The 16,774-nt window shown below is 39.1% G+C and overlaps 2 protein-coding genes across 2 annotated transcripts in view; one reads left to right on the forward strand and one right to left on the reverse strand.

Moving 5' to 3' along the window:
• Window positions 1–904: 904 nt before the first annotated feature.
• pex11a (peroxisomal biogenesis factor 11 alpha) lies at window positions 905–4,824 on the forward strand. Its single transcript, XM_007254477.4, has 3 exons — window positions 905–1,452; window positions 2,210–2,325; window positions 3,100–4,824. The coding sequence occupies exons 1-3, from the start codon at window positions 1,397–1,399 to the stop codon at window positions 3,666–3,668; spliced, it is 741 nt and encodes a 246-aa protein (XP_007254539.3). The 5' UTR covers window positions 905–1,396; the 3' UTR covers window positions 3,669–4,824.
• A 1,239-nt stretch (window positions 4,825–6,063) lies between these two features.
• Window positions 6,064–16,774, reverse strand: part of LOC103035260 (RNA polymerase II elongation factor ELL) — a 43,500-nt gene continuing 32,789 nt past the window's right edge. The window contains exons 5-12 of the mRNA XM_022679741.2: window positions 14,834–15,078; window positions 14,469–14,593; window positions 12,853–12,973; window positions 12,173–12,620; window positions 11,252–11,315; window positions 9,655–9,826; window positions 9,416–9,460; window positions 6,064–8,396 (exon numbers count right to left, since the gene is read on the reverse strand). Coding sequence (XP_022535462.2) covers window positions 8,286–8,396; window positions 9,416–9,460; window positions 9,655–9,826; window positions 11,252–11,315; window positions 12,173–12,620; window positions 12,853–12,973; window positions 14,469–14,593; window positions 14,834–15,078 — 1,331 coding nt within the window. The 3' untranslated portion in view covers window positions 6,064–8,285. The remainder of the gene's footprint in view (window positions 8,397–9,415; window positions 9,461–9,654; window positions 9,827–11,251; window positions 11,316–12,172; window positions 12,621–12,852; window positions 12,974–14,468; window positions 14,594–14,833; window positions 15,079–16,774) is intronic.

The following is a 16,774-nucleotide window of genomic DNA, read 5'->3' on the forward strand; positions in this document are numbered from 1 at the left end:
AATGGACAGCCAAGCAAACTACTAGCAAACAGTAGCAACTGTTTGTCAGATAGGAAATAATAATAGGAAAATATTACTGTAAATTGTATACAAAGGCTCGTAGACTGTCTATTTAGGCCAAACCATTGACATTATGAAATGATGATTAAACGTATAATATGCATTTCTCAAAAAGCTGAAAGGAGAAGCTCTATTATTTTTCACTAGCTGGTATTTAAAATTATTTTAAAAAAATAGAAAAAATGGGATCGAGTTTTAAGAAAGAAATAAAAGTGAATGGTGCCATCTAAAGGCCCGAGCGAGTAAATGCGGCTGGCAAAAAACACCAGAGATTTTTTTTTTATTCGAGATAACGAATTTGATTTAAAAAAACACAGGTGACCCTGCCATCCTTTTAAAATATTGAGTCAGTCATTTTACAACAGGATTTTTTACGCATGTAATTTTTACTCTCATGTCCATTCATAGGCCATACGTGTAGTTAGAAATAATCTGCATTTTACTAATAAACCCATAGTTACTATTGATTATTATTATTATTAATTATTATTATTATAAAGCCATGCTAATTATCAGTTAGTCACTGGGCTAGCGAGTGTCCTCGCATTTAGCGTTAGTTGCCCTAGCAACAAATACAGGAAGTGCCCAAGACCCTTACCGCCGGTTAAAAACGTCCGTCCGGAAACTGAAATTCATACCTAAGGAACTGATAGATTAGATTTAAACTATTAAAACTTAATTTCTATTATTTATCATAAATACAGAAATCACCCAACAAAATACAGCTTTTATAATTATATATATAAATATGATTAACTGAATGTGTGTGTTTGCAGAACGAAATCAAATAAAAGAGCTAACTTATTTAAAAAAAATGTCTTATTCCTTTAGGATTCAGCCTGTGGTTAAATAAACTGAGTGTAGAGCCGGGGTGAGGGTGAACTGGTGTAAAGGTTATCTTACTGGGGGATCTCTCTGTTATCTTTATGGCTGTGGAGACGCAGGTAGCGGCGTGGTAAATCAGGCGAGCTGGAACCCGGTGTGTGTTTGTTCCGGTGTTTCTCGGCGAGCTGCGTGAACTTTCACCAGATTTGGAGCTGCGGTAAAACTCAGCGCTGAGAGAAACACTGGGTTAAACCGAACATGGAGCTGTAGGAGAACTTTACACACCAGCTAACTAAATAACCACCAGTCTGCTGCTCCTGGATCAGTTTATACTGCCAGCGAGACGGGAATGAACACACCCCTTTACTAACTTTTACACAGCTAGCTTAGGTTAGCTATTCTGATTCAACTGAGCAGAGCTTTAACCTCCTCTGTTCAATAACCGAGACCACCAGCTCCTGACCCGACTAAAGCTAGTAACGTTACACTCACTGACTGAACCTCTCGAGACATGGAGTCCTTCATCACATTCACCAACCAGAGCCAGGGAAGAGACCGGATCTTCAGGTGAGTTCTGAAACATACTGAATATTACATATTTTACACAGTCCTTTAATCCTCTATGGCATAGTGCTGCCCTCAGGCAAAACAAATGTTTAGTTATTAACTCTTTTTATATACCTTTTATTTATTTACTTAATTACGTATTTACTTACTTATTTACGTATTTACTTACTTTCTTATTTACTTACATTATTTACTTATGTATTTACTTGTTTAGTTTCTTTCTTATTTACTTACTTTCTTATTTACTTGTTTACTTACTTTCCTATTTATGTTTTTGTTTACTTTCTTTCTCATGTAATTAATTATTTTCATATTTATTTGTTTATTTACTTACTTTCTTATTTACTTACTTTCTTATTTACTTACTTTTTTATTTACTTACTTTCTTATTTACTTACTTATTTACTTACTTACTTTCTTACTTTACTTACTTACATATTTACTTACTTTCTTACTTTACTTACTAACTTACTTATTTATTTATAGTTAGGTGTACAAATGTGTCACAAAAATATGTGCAAGAATATGTAAATCAGTTTATTTGTCTGTTTGGATTCTTAATATTTTTTTTTATTCTTGTTGTAAACTTACTAAAACAGTATTTTTTATGTGACTTTGCACAGGAAAACCACGTTGGTTAATCATAAAGAAGGAGTGCTTTTTTTCCCTCCCAAAACAATAATTTGTGCCATAGAGGGTTAATTGTTTTAAATTTTTAATATTGTTTAGTTTATAAAACTTGTTGGCTTGTTTTCAGGGCTACCCAGTATGCCTGTGTGCTGGTAAAGTACCTGCTCCGCAAAGATTCAACTAGAAAAGAGCTGCTGCAGAAACTGCGGAGTCTGGAGTCAAATATGAGCTCCGGACGGAAGCGTAAGTACAGTGCATCAGAAAAAAAAAAACTTCCAACAATAAAGAATTCCAGAACATTCATACCCTGGAGCTCACCTCACAAATGACAGTTTTCTGTATTGCAGTTTTTACTAGTAGAAACTCTCACTTCAGATATTGGATATTAAATCTAATAGTATTATATAGCCAGTACCAGTTAAAAGTCTGGACACACCTTCTCATTCCATGTTTTTATTATTTTTCCTACATTGTAAATTAATTCTGAAGTCAACCAGACAATGAGGGAACACATAAGGAATCATGTATTAACTTAAAAGTGTTAAACAAACCAAAATACTCTCAATTTGCTCTTATCTGGGGTGTTGCTTACTTGCAGTTTCTAAGGCTTGTAACTCTGATTAACTTATCCTCTACAACAGAGGTAACTCTTGGTCTTCCTTTCCTGGGGTGGTCCTGATGAGTGCCAGGTTCATCATAGTGTTTTTGATGGTCACTTGAGGATACTTTCAAAGTTCTTTAAAATGTTTCGGATTGGCTGGCCATCAGTAATTTTTTCTTTACTTAGCTGAGTAAATTCTACTGTTTCTAAAAACTGCAGCGTTTCCACCTGGATGACCAACTTTTCAACTACCTTGACCATCAAAGACCAGCTTAATTCATCCAACAGCAAAAGCTGGTCTTTAGCTTAGTTTTTAAGCTGGCAAATTATGATCCACTGATGATTTAAGTATATTCATGAGATTGCATTTTTCATATATCATGAGAAAAAAAATCCAACTATGTTCTTCTGTTCAGTTTTCAGGCTTGGCAATACCGTGAACTCCATCGATGCAGCCAAGAAAACTCTCTACCTGTCTGACCCTGTGTTGCGTCTTTGCCTCACCGTGGCCAACATTAACCGCGCCCTTTATTTCATCTGTGACAATGTTCTCTGGGCCAGGAGTCTCGGCTTCCTCAAAGGTATCGATAAGGAGCGCTGGAACCTCAATGCCAACCGGTATTACTTCTTTTCTTTAGTGATGAATCTTACTAGGGATGTGTATGTGATCGCCCAGCTGATGGTGCAGAGGTCTCGGGAGAGGCAGTTTCAGCAGAAAGTCAACCAGCACCTCAACGAGAGCCCTGACGTGGCTTGTGTCATTATTCCACAGCTTGATGCGTTTCTGTTTCTGTTAATTGAAAGTCTCAAAAATCACCCAGCTGTAGCACTCGACACGATCAAGAACGCGTGTGATCTTTTCATTCCGCTTGACAAGCTGGGAATTTATCAGACAAATGCAGGAGTCGTAGGGATGTGTGGACTTGTCTCTTCTCTAATAGGTATACTCTCAGTCCTGAAGACCAGTTTAAAAATGAAACCTTAAGGTGAGGAGAGAAATGAGACTGAATTAAAGATTCAGTGTGAGAGTTCTGTTAATAGAGAAATTAGAATCTAGCTGTCAGAATCATGAATAATGAAAGTTTGATTTATAGTTGGAGGAAAATAGCTTTAAGGTACATCACATATGAACAGATTATATATGTGTTAAATAGGTGTGCTCTCTTGTTTACAGGGAATTATTTCATGCAATATTTCTGTTCTTCAAAAGATTAGGATTATTGATTAAGTTTTGAGAGAAGTGTGAATAATGTGAAATGGGCTATTGTAGCAAAACAGCAGTGGTGGATAGAAACCAAGAGTTTACATTATAGTGCAGATAATAATGTTCTTTTACTATGCAAACCACTAGTGAATCTGCACAAGGTCTTTTTATATATAAAATACAAAATAGTGATGATTCTTAGCTGTTCATCTTGACTGGATTTTAATAATACACTTTATACTAGAGCTGGACAATATGGCGAAAATGTATGTCATACATATACTGTAGTTCTGATATTGATATTATTATTGAGTCTGGGCAATATTAATAAATATTATATATAGCATAATATTTATCAAACGTTTTAACGAAAGCAAAATGCACCACAAGTATCACATTTTTAAAAACTGTCATTTAAATTCTTGTTCATGCATATTACAGTGACTTTTGATGACTTTGTCCAGTTCAACAGGATTTTAGATATCCTTGATTTGCTCATTAAAGCATATTTTCAATACACTAAGGAAATTTATTACGATACAAAAATAAATATTGTCATATTGCCCAGTGCTTGGATGAAAACTTCTCATAAAATATGTCATAAACAGTAGCTGCGTTCCAAAGTGTAGGTAGAACGGGTCCTTTCGTCGAACGGGTCCTTTCGGCGAACGGGTCCTCAGTAGAACGGGTCCTCAGTAGGATTGTCCTATTAAGACTAACCTGTTGGTCACACGTTTGGAACAGTCTAATGAGACGTCATGGTGGCATTACGCACAAAAGTCATGTGATTACACTAGGGTTCACATGCCTTTTCATTTCTTCACTGATATATAAATAAAATATAATTAAAATACAGTAAAATTAACTCAATATTTGCACCAGAATCTTTGGTTTCCCACATTTTTGCCCAGTTTTCTCCAAAAATGAACGAGTGCAGCAAAAAAAAAAAAAAAAAAAAAATGTTGTGTCCTTCACATTTACTCTGAATTTTGCCTGCCTTCCTTGGCTGTATATGAAGGATAATTCACTTTGCTACAGCCTTCAGTGATGTAGCAGCAAAAAATACAGCCTGTACTTTGGAACTCAGCTACTGTCTCAGCCAAGTAACCAGTGGAGTGATGAAATACAACACTTTGTATTCCTCTCCTTATGCCAGTTTTTTTTTTTCAATGCTTTAAAGGGAGTTAGTTTGAACTTTTAGTCTAACACTGAGAGAGAGATTTCTTAAGGAACACTAATAGGGCTGCAGTGATTATTTGACATTATCCACAAGATTAATTATAAAATGAGTCTCCCATGAATTTCAGGTGTTGAGATGCTGAGAACTAGAAATAACTCTTGTTAAACTCAGATGAGGAGAGATTGAGATATTTAAAGTAAAACAGCGCTGTAAAAGCTCTGCTTTTTGTAAAATTGCGGTTTGTATTTTCTGTTAATGCTGGTGTTTTACTGAGCTAATAAACACTTACGCACAGGTAAGAAGCTTTTACTTCACTGAAATTCAACTAAAATGTGAATTAACATATTTTCTCAAAGGAATCATAGAAAATCATTCAGCTAGATAAATAATTATTAGTTCTGTTTCTAGTTATTTGTTTGATTAATATTTATTTGTCATTGAATTTAAAATTCTCTTATGTTGCACAAATAGCCAACTAACTGGAAAACTACATCTCTGTTCTGGAGTCTAGAATAAAAGTTGGATCACAGCATTTCATTATAAAAAGGGAATGGGAGTTGGTGCTGCAGAACGTAACAGTGATTTTAGAATATTTAAGACTGTAAACTGACCAGGACACTGTGTTATTGATCATGTTCTTTATGCTGCTATTCTCCTCTGCACTGCTTTCAGAAAACTGCCTTGTGAGAGAAATGCATTTTTTAACCTAGACCTTTTAATAATTATTTGGTATTAATAATGAGATTGAAACACTTTTTAGTGGTGTTGTGTGGTAACTATTCTTTTAGGTGTGTTTTCAAGCTCTTCATGTATTACTCCACGACATACAGGTAAACCTAGCTACGATGCAGCGCTTACAAGCCAAACAGAGCAGCAATTAAACTATTTTAATTCGCTGAGTTTTTATAACCAAACATCGTATTTTCTCGTCCTCTTTAACTGAACAAGAAAATGAATGAACAAAATAAATAAATATCAACACATTCACAATGCATATCAAGTTAATGCGGTCCAGTTTATTTAAGGCATCTACATCAATACATGAAGTAGCCCCATGAAGGAAGAAAACATCATAATACAATAAAAAACGAAACAAAAAAAACAAACATAAAAACAAGACCTACGCTATTTTGGCAAATCTATCAGCTTACACGCAGATATCAAATTTGGACTGAGAGATAGAGAGAGAACTAACACTGCAGGGACATAAATAACAACTTAGCAGTCTCCATAAGAGAAATATCAAAAGCACAAAAGTGACAAAATACTTCCAAAAATCCATGTTAGGCAAGTGGGTAGAATTAGCAGACCTCTGATTGCGATGACTCGAACAGAGTTGACGTACAAAAACAGTCCACCGGTCTATGCAACGTGTGTGTGTGTGTGTCTGTGTGGTTTCTGGACTGGTTTATTTTTAGTATTAAAAAGAACCTCATTTAGGGAGAACAGCAACTTCAATGGGAGGATCCTTTCAGGTGTCACACACACCTGAGAATAAAACATTATGTACTGAATAGAAAAGGAAACATGATATCAGAGTTTAAAGCAGGTATGTCTAAGCCTGCGCCCGGAGAGATCTGCCCTTACTGAAGAGCACAGTTCCGGTGGGAACTCAACACGGGCTACATATGCAGAATAAGCAAGCTCTTCAGGAGAAATACTTGAGTTAAAGGTGCTACTAAGGTGCTGAGACTGGAATTTATCCCAGCAAGACGGCAGCTCTCCAGGAGCAGGTTTGGAGATACCTGTTTTAGAAGATATGAAACTCTGTGAATGAAGCTGAACAGTGAACATGACCATAGAAATCAAAGAAATCCCGTTTGTTTAAACAACAGAACTGATAACACCATGAAAATGAAGACGGGTATAACAGAAGGATTAATCCCATCCTTTCTTGTATTGTGAAATATCCGGCCTATAGGAGAACAAGAGGTTATTCTCATCAATCACTATATAATTTTACCTTTATAAAAACCTTTATAGATATTGGCTCAGGGAAACAGACGCCAACCAAAAAATTTAACTTCAGAAAACAGACAAAAAAAATAAATCCAAAATATTATATTACCTGAAAATGAATGTGCTTTAAAACATGATTGTGTATGCTGTGAAGGAGTTTCATAGTAATAATAATAATAATAATAATAATATTTTAAGGACACAATGTGCTGTAGTGGTTGGAGCACTGGACCCTGGACAGACACAATTCATGGAATTACAACCACTGTGGTACCCTTTTGCTGCAGTCTCCCCAACATAGATCGGGTCTCGTGTTGGACCATTTAAGAATGACAAAAAGTGTCTGATTAAAATGATTCTCGACTGCTTTTTGGTCCAGTGCTAGGCTTAACCTGAGTCTGGGAGTTTGGCCCTAAGTACGAGATCGAAGGGATCTCGTAAAGTTTAAATCATACCTTTACTATAGTTACATCACATTATATCTGGCTGAACACAGATCTCAGATCATATTCTGTAGTAGTGAGACCTGGATGCAGCCTCTAAATGGCAGGGCTGTCAAGAGTTAAGGCCCTTCACTACATTTAGCAAGTCCAAGAAAGTGCACCCTGATGTTCCATAGTCTGGTAGGGTTGCCCCAGATCCTCCAATATATTTAACCTTTCCCTTATTCTATCCAGTGATTAAAACCCTCTATTATAGAAGTCATGATCTGACAAAGTTTACAAATGTACATTCAGCAACATAGCAAAACATCTAAGAGTCTGTGCTGAGAGACACAGCAGACAGAGTAGAGATCATCCTTTCTTATTGTCCAGTCATTATGATTGTACCATAGAACGAGCCCGCAGCCCCGCAGAACAAGGGGTGAGCCAAGAGAGTTAATGCATGTTGCATCGGGGAAGAATTTGGCTTAAGTCACGTTCTCTCACCATTTCTACCCTCGCACCATTGCAAAAAAAAAAAATCGCACCATTGCAACACTTTTTGCACACAGACAAACAAACAAAAGAGAACAGAAAAAAAAGCATTAAAGGGGTTTGATTCACGAGTTGGAGGTCTCGGCCTGTGTGGGCAGGTTTGATCCACAGGCGCCAACTTCACCACCATTTGTGCAAAGCAGAAAGTGGAAATGCTTCTTCAGGTTCTTTCAAAAAAGAACCAGACTTACTCCTGCTTCATCTCCAGTGAGGAGAAGTCTTTTGGTCCGTACGGCCGGCTGAGTGGGAACAGGGAGGAGAAGAGGAGTGGGAGAGCCAGCACTACGAGGGGGTATGAGTGCGATCATAGTCTAGAATCAGGCCTTTAATGTGAGACAGTTTCTGATGGAGATACTCGCAACGTTTCTTCTCTTCCCGGTAGCCAGGACATTTCTGTAACAGGAGAGTAACAAAAAAAAAAACATCAGCTCAAGTATTTAAGCATTTAAGAATTAAGAAACTACATCTTAATAAAAGAGCCAGTTTCCCCAGACATCATAGTGGAAGCCTAACCCTGCGTCCACACTGGAAAGTGACAGGCGACCATTCATTTCCTATGGCAGGGCGCGATTTGTCGCCACGACACGCGAGAGGCGACAAGCGACACAGAGCTGAATTTTTCTCAACTTTATGCAAATGAATTATGACGCGGTGAAGCGACATTCTAACCCGATTGGCGTCTAGCTTTTCTTTGGACCAATCACAAACAAGGCGGTCCGACGTCCTCAAGCTCCTGCTCTCTGAATTTCTAGTTTCTTTCTCTGTTCATTCTGTTGAATGGGGTGGACCCACGTCGATCTGCTTGTATTACTTGAAAATGTTTATATAGCTAATTTGCTCTTGTTTTGATTCAGGTAATGACTATGTTTACTTGGGGATTGTGTTCCTCTTGGTTTGGTTTGTTTCCACACAGGAAAAATCCATGTGTACCGAAATATGTCACAACAAACCATGTGAAAAATCTCTCTGCTTATTGGTCAAACCTGTCTGAGGCAGAGCAAGAGTAGATAAGTAAATACAGGAAAAATGCCCTGTGCTCTGCACTAGTGCCTATTTATGTGCAGTTTAACATGAAGAAATTTGTTTATAGCTTAAGTAATTATCTGGGTGATATAGTTTCCCGATTAAACTGTACCAGCGTGCCTGGTCCTCAAACAACCAAAATGGATAGTCACCCCAATGCGCATTGAGCACCACTGCCTACAAGTTGCTGCTCGAATTAATTTTAAAACACTTACGATACACAAAAGGTCCACCTTCTCTCAAAGCTTATGTTGGGGTTAAATTATGTAAAAAAAAGGGGTGTTTAATGGTTTGATTTAACTGGACTAGGCTAAATCTGGTAATGGGAAGCTGGCTCTTGCATCACAAGTTTTTGAACAACAAAGAGCAACATGTTTCAGATTTCTTACCTTCTTATATTTCCTATACTTCTCCAGTATTTGCTCCTCCATAACCTGGAATATGGAAAAATCTTGTTATAATTAATTCTAATACGCCATACAGACTACAATATTTTGCTTTTCTATTGACTTACTATACAACAATTCACAAAATAGCAATAACACAAAAAACAATCTGATTCAACCCGATTCAACTATTTTACTTTATAACCCAATCAGAAATGTATAAAAGATCATGATTTTCCTACCTTGTACTCGTGAGTACCAGGAGACAGTGTCTTTATCTTGGACCCTAGCTGGACAAACATTTCAGTGACACTCCCAATCCTCTCATGAAGGTCTCGGTACTCATCGTACTCGGCACAGAAATCCTCCTTATACTGCTGCCGCTGTTCTGAGTCAGTTATAGTGTTGTATTTTCTGGAGAGACACAAGAATGATAAGCTTGAGACACAAACATAAACTGGGAAGACATTCAAGAATGCACATGGCTCAGTTCCACCAAGCCACCAACAGATGGCACTGTAGCCCAAAGCAAATTTGGACCATGTCCCAACTGCCAGATGAGTTCCTTACTGTGAGGATTTTCTGCTGGAGAGTTGGGATTTTTGTGTTTACGAGTTGTGCAAGATCATGTCTCATGGTGAGATATAAATAGAAAATTACAGCCTTGTAGTTTTGTGTCATTTTCCCCTCCCTTTCGCTTCTACAGCTGGGAACACAGTGTATGTGTGTATATTAGGGCTGTGTATTGGCAAGAACTTGGCAATATGATACATGTAACTGCTTCAAATTGCTTAGATTTATCACAATATATGTTGATACTATCAGCAAGGTGATTCTTATAGTATAAAAAGAACACATCATCATATTAATAAAATCCATCTGTGGTGGACTTGTGTGGTCCTGGCCATTGAAGAACCATATATGCTGTATACAGCTCTGGAAAAAAAAATAAGAGACCAAGAGTTATAAGAGTTTCTTTGATTTTACCAAATTGAAAGCCTCTGGAATATAATCAAGAGGAAGATGGATGATCACAACCAGCAAACCAAGCTGAACTGCTTAAATTGTTGCACCAGGAGTGGCATGATATTACTTAAAAGCAGTGTGTAAGACTGGTGGAGGAGAACATGCCAGGATGCATGAAAACTGATAAAAGCCAGGGTTATTCCACCAAATATTGATTTCTAAACTCTTAAAACTTGAATATGAACTTGTTTTCTTTGCATTATTTGAGGTCTGAAAGCTCTGAATCTTTCCTAATTTCAGCCAGCCCATGTAAAATATATCTAAATAAATAAATATCTAAAAGTAAATATCTAAAAGACAATATTTTATTTGGAATTTGGGAGAAATGTTGTCTGTAGTTTATAGAATTAAACAACAGTGTTCATGTTACTCAAACATATACCTATAAATAACAAAATCAGATAAACTGATTCAGAAACTGAACTAGTCTCTCACTTTTTTCCAGAGCTGTATAAGGTGTACAATCAGTGCAGAAACAAAGAGCTGGTCATAATATTTTGACTTGACTGTGTAGATATGAGATCTACCTTTATTTAGGGAGCTGTGCTATCTTTGCCTAATTCATAAGGTTTAAAAACTAATTGAGACAGTCATTGTCACCCAAGAGTGGGTCCTCAGCTAGCACCTGCAAAATCCAAATCACTCAAGTACACAGATGTTCCTGGAGAACCAAGAAGACCCTTTTAGCTGCTCGTTTTTCCACAGTGTACTATCAGGCTTTGATTCATTCACAAAACACCTTAACACAACCAGGCAATCTCAGAACTCTTGAATGCTCTAAAGAGCAGCAAGCAATTCATTTTTTAAACTTACAATAAATAGTCTGGCAGCTCTTCCGGTGAGGCACGGGTCACAGGTGTGTTGGGGCCTTCATGGTCTACACACACACACACAAACAAGATAGGAATATTGTCAGTGTAATCCCACAGTACAAATGTGAACAAACACACGTGCGTCTGATAAGAGAAAGGCTGCCGATGGACGGCCCAGTCTGGGTCGTTGTACTTTGGTAGAATAGGGAGTTGTGTTGTGTGTGTTGGTTCTCTAGGTTGTGGTTCAGCCAGCTGTTATTGAGTAAATCATCAACCCAGCTGACGCTGGCAGCCTCACTGCATTCACAAACAAACTCCAGAACAATTACTGCAGCAACGCTGTTACATATAACCTAGGCAGGGATATGCCCTGACTTGTTCTGCATTTGATTTTGGATAGATCTTTTAAACAGGATGATTGTGTCCCAATACAGTGATTGTTTACACACGAAGGCTAGGCATGTTCTTCTATGGAAATGAATACTTGTGAGATTGGTTGACTATGGAAAAGTTTGTAAAGACAAAATAAGTTGTGTGAAAGCTGTACCTAAGAATACACAAAGTACACAAAGTATCAGATGTTTTATAAGAACTGTAGCTGTACAAAGTGTATAGATTTGTTATATCTAAAATTTGCTATATCAAGCAACAAAATCACTAGCTAAGTTGGCAATATCGAGGCTTGATTTTAAGTTATTTAAAAATTTTTATCCCTTTAAGTTGTAAATGCTCGGCTGAATTAAATATTAGGGTTACCCTCAATATATTACCAAGTCAAAATAAGGATTGACTGATTTATTGATTCAGTAAATCTCTAAAATGAGTAACCTACTATTAGTTACACCCATTTTTGCACTAATAGGCACCATCTGAAATACACCTTCCATCAAACAAGGTCTTACAGATAATAAAACAAACCCACCTTCAAGATTTTCCTGATTATGCTTTAGATCTGGACTAGTCTCCACCCACTCCGGTTTTAAGCGCTCCCGCTCCTTCTCTTTGTGCTTCTTGGACTTCTTTTTCTTGTGGCTCTGGCTGCTGGTCAGCTGGTGTTCATTGTGGATAGGAAGTTCAGTCCTGGGGGGTTTGGGGCTGGCCAAAACTACGGGCTCCGGTTTATGGATACCGTTAACCTCGCTAAACTTGTGCCGTGGGTAGAGGCCATTGGGGCTCTGCTGAACACTGTTGTTGGTCCTCTCGTGCTCCGTTTTGTTTAGTAAACTGGAGCTTCCAGTGCTGGATGAATTGTGGCCCGTAGAGGAGCTGAGATGTCCGTTGGAAGGAGGTTGTAAGGGCAGGTGCTGGTCTAGTAACTTCTGCTTCTTTGGGGTCTGACTGTCCAGGTGGTCAGAAGGCACTGGGCGTTTCTGGGCGAAAAAAGTGGAGGAGAAAGAGAAGAAAATGATGAAATGCCACAGGCAAGCAAACAGAGGACAACATTGAAAGTACAGGGCAGGAGAGGAGACTGATTTGCTCCTAGAAAACAGTAGAAAGTAGTGTTTCGAGCTATTCCATCAATAGACATACACCTGCTGTGCAAAATTACAGGAAGACCAGTAAGGAATCCTGGAGAAGTCATTTTAATTGGTGCGTACTCACCACAGAGAGATTCTTGACTGGACTGAGCTGGGATGGAGAATCGCCTGTTGTGGTTTTGTGGAATGAATGGTTGGGCTGCTGAAAGGTCTTCTGGCTACTGCTGCTGAGAGGCTGAAGCTTTCTGCAGGACCAGATGGATAAAAAAAATAAAATAAAACATGAAAGTTTGCCACAATTGCTACTGTATTAGAAGTAGAAACCTCTGCAATCAATACATCTGTGACCATGTGAACTCAATAAGGAAGCAGTTTAGCAGTTAGCATTTCCAGAAAGCTATGATAACGCCAGACTGTGCTTTCAGGGAACTGAAAAATTGAACAGGAACACACTTGGGTTTATAGCTACACTATGAAGAGGACCAATGTCCAGGGCTTACAAGGGTAAGTGCTTAGGGCTGTGCTGTTCTCGCACGGTCATGACACACTCTTTCACACTCACTCGCGCCCACACCCTAGTCAGAATGTCGGGGCTTGTTAGTTTGCTGCTTCCTTGCTAGGCTGAGTCCAGCTGCCGCTCGCTTGTTTCCGGGTAGCTGATAACATCTGCAGTGGAGCAGGCACTGGCTTCGCCGATGTCCAGCAGAGAGAACAATAGTGCCAGACTCATTCCCTCTCCCCGAACGCTCTCCTCTGGCAATCTGCTTCCTACAGCTCTTTCCTCAGATACAGCAGCCTATTATCTAACCGAGGGATCGCTCCTCCCCTGTGGCCTGTCCTGGAAGCCCCTCGCTGTGACTTGAGAAACCCACTGGCTGCTTGCTACAACTGCTACAAGATCAGTGACTAAAGCAGGGGAAAAATGCATTAGTGCATAGGGTGGCCGATTGTATTAGTGGATAAAAGTTCCTTCAAATCCAGCTACATTGTGTAAGCCTAGCTCTAGGGGTTTCAGAAAAAAATCCTTGTAGATTGCAAGAGCAGTGCTTGAACTAAACAACCTCCCTCCCTTTTTTTAAGGCCTTGCTCCTGAAAAATGGCAGATAAAGGTGAAATCAGTGGACTTAAGTCGATTGATTGAATGTAGCCACTTAAGAGAAGCTTGTGGCAAGCTTCCCAAATGCCACCAGTGTGAAAAAGTCTCCTTTTAGGCAGCAGCAATGAGGAATTTCCAGCAAATCTATGGGCAACTAATGCTAACTAATGCTGTTTTCCCTATTGTTTCTGTGCATAACGCTGCCGTTTCAGAAGCCCTCAGCATAATTCCACTTGACAATGGCATGTGGTGAACCGTGCAGCCTATTGCTCGGACAGGCCTATTAACCGGATCATATGTGCTAGGCTAGGAATTTAACAGGGCCCCTCAATGTGTCAGCGCAGTGGACTTCAGGGGCCAGAATACAAGCACAAACTCTGCAAGCGATGGGCCTGTAACAAGCCGTTGTCATCATCCCCCAATCCCAACCTGCCAAAGCAATCATCCCATTACAGAAGCTTAGGAGGTCAAACCCAGGTATGCCTTCAGGCCTTACTGAGGTTTCCTTACAAAAACAGCTGTCACGTTTATTTAAGACAGAATGAAAGATATGTTACATTAATGCAAACTCGTAACGTTAAGCTCTTGATTAGCAAACATAGCAAATGCAGGACAAATAAGACCAATGCAAAAGAACTGCTCACCTGGCTAAAAGCCTGTGGATAAGCTGCTTCTCCTCCTCCAAGTAGCCAGACCAGTCCCTCTGAACGTGCCTGTAGAAGTCATCTCTCAGACTGAAGCTGTTGTCTTTAGGATTCAGTTTTGCCACCTGAAAGAGGAAGAGAGTGTTCGGCTGTCAATTATTTGGGAAGGCTGTTGGAGCCTGTTGAAAACCACACTTGACCTGCTGGTCAAGTCAAGCACCACATAACAGAGCAGCTCTGGTTTCACAAGGTGAGATGCAATGCGAGACGCTGATGTAAAGGAACCCCACATGCCATCTGGCTCGGTGTTATACCGCCTGAAGCATGTAGTGTGTTTGTGCACATGAATATGTGTTTTTTTTTACCTCTTCTAGCACAGAACTCAGGTCAGCTTTGTCCTTGGGACTTGCTTTCTCTCTCTCCAGCCACAGCAGCAGCTCAGGTTTCTTGTAGGGCTTTAGAGCTAGCAGGTGAATCATGCGCTCTCTTAGGGGTCTGTGGGCCACCAAGCTGGGCGCTGTGCTCCTCTTGTTGCTAGGAGAATGTCGGTTAGCTCCGCCGTCAAAGGTCCCTGGCAGCCCTTGCTTCCTCTTAATCTTAACACACTTACCTAAACACAGATGAAACAAGAAACACAATGGAAAAACATGAGTAACTGAATCTGAATTGTTCTTTATTTACAATATGAACAGTATAAAGTGCAAGTTCTTAGAAAGTTTTTGACTTAAGACAATACGGAATTAAATGTGACACAGAAAGAGAGATGAGGAGGGATTATTGCTTAACCCACGTACTTCTTTGGGACTGAAAATAAACCGGGCGCACCGCAAATAGCCCGCCGTCTCTGGGACCACTTAAATCCCTTAACTCTCATTACGCAAAACAAAGACAGAAAAAAAAAAAGAAGAGGAGAGAGGTTGCAAGGTAAAATAAAGGAAAAAACAGAGGTAGAGACTGAAAGAGAGCAACAGACTGAAGCAGGCAGAGAGAGAGAAAGAGAGATGGTGGTTCAGGGGGTATGACACACGTCTGTCACACATAGTAAAGCAAACAGGCCGATGTGGAACCACTTCAGGAAATATGACTTTTGAATAAACACAGCCTACCCGAACTCCTGCTCCGGAGACGCCGCGCACCGAGTGGCTGGGGAGCTGAAAGAGCTCTAAGTGTAAAGGGAGCTTACTCCTGTGCAAACAACACAGCTACTATGGAAACTCAAGAGCTCAAATAGAGCCCCCCCAAACTCTCTCTTCCTCTCTCTTCTGTCCCTCTCTCTTTTCCCTTTCTTCCTACCAGTGGCTAATTCACCTGGAGCCTGGCCAGAAGGCCACAGCAGCGCTGACAGATATCAAGCAAGCCTAATCTCATTAAGTAGTTTAAGCCGTGCTCTGAAGGTTGCCGTAAGAGCGGGAGAAGGACAGCCGGTTTCACAGAGTGGACACTGTCGCATGTCCGGCGCTTGTGCACTCTTTACGTAATGGTAATTTACGTGTTTTTGCGCTGCAAAGTGGAGTTTGATTCGGACGTAATTGTTTCATGTGCAGTGCAACTGTCCAGGAATTCACAGGAGCATTCAAAAACACTCAAATCTTCAAAAACAACCCGGTGTGGAACTGTGGTTATTTTGTTTGCATGATCTGAACAGTTCAACTAGACAAGTACATTTAGTGAAGGAAACGCAGAGTGGTTGCACAGCAATAATAGGCAAATATAAAAAATATATTAAAATATTACTAGGAATTAATCAGAAGAAAGATGGATGAGAAAATGACCAATAGATGAGTTTAGGTCAGTATAGATGTGGATTAGAGCTGAATTACCTGCCTTAAAGAAGTACATGGAGATAAGTGGCTGTCAGAACACAGAAACTCTATGGCTTGGGTTTGTGCAAAAAAAAAAAAAAACTAATAATAATGGGAGTAAATAAGGGATGAAAAAAAAATGCAAAAAGAAAAAAAAAAAAAAAAAAAAGAGTGCATGTTGCAATATGCAACCACAACAATAAGTGACCAGGAAGGTTGTCTGATATAATGCATGAACTTCACCATAAAGACAACTTATGCAGACATCCTGTTTATACACACATTCCGATTATATATATTGATAATATTCATTTATAATATATACTACATTTTAGTAGTTTAACATTTTTCTTTATACAAAGTTAGATTATTTTGAAGGATCTGCAGTTAGTGTATCAAGCACAGTGGGTAACTTCACTGCCTTCTTCATCTGAACAAAAAAAATGCCATCACTTCAGGACTTCCCAAAAGCACTACTCCACTGCCAGAATTAACTGCTTATTT

The sequence above is a fragment of the Astyanax mexicanus genome, chromosome 9, assembly GCF_023375975.1.
Source record: "Astyanax mexicanus isolate ESR-SI-001 chromosome 9, AstMex3_surface, whole genome shotgun sequence".
NCBI classification, from domain to species: Eukaryota; Metazoa; Chordata; class Actinopteri; order Characiformes; family Acestrorhamphidae; genus Astyanax; species Astyanax mexicanus.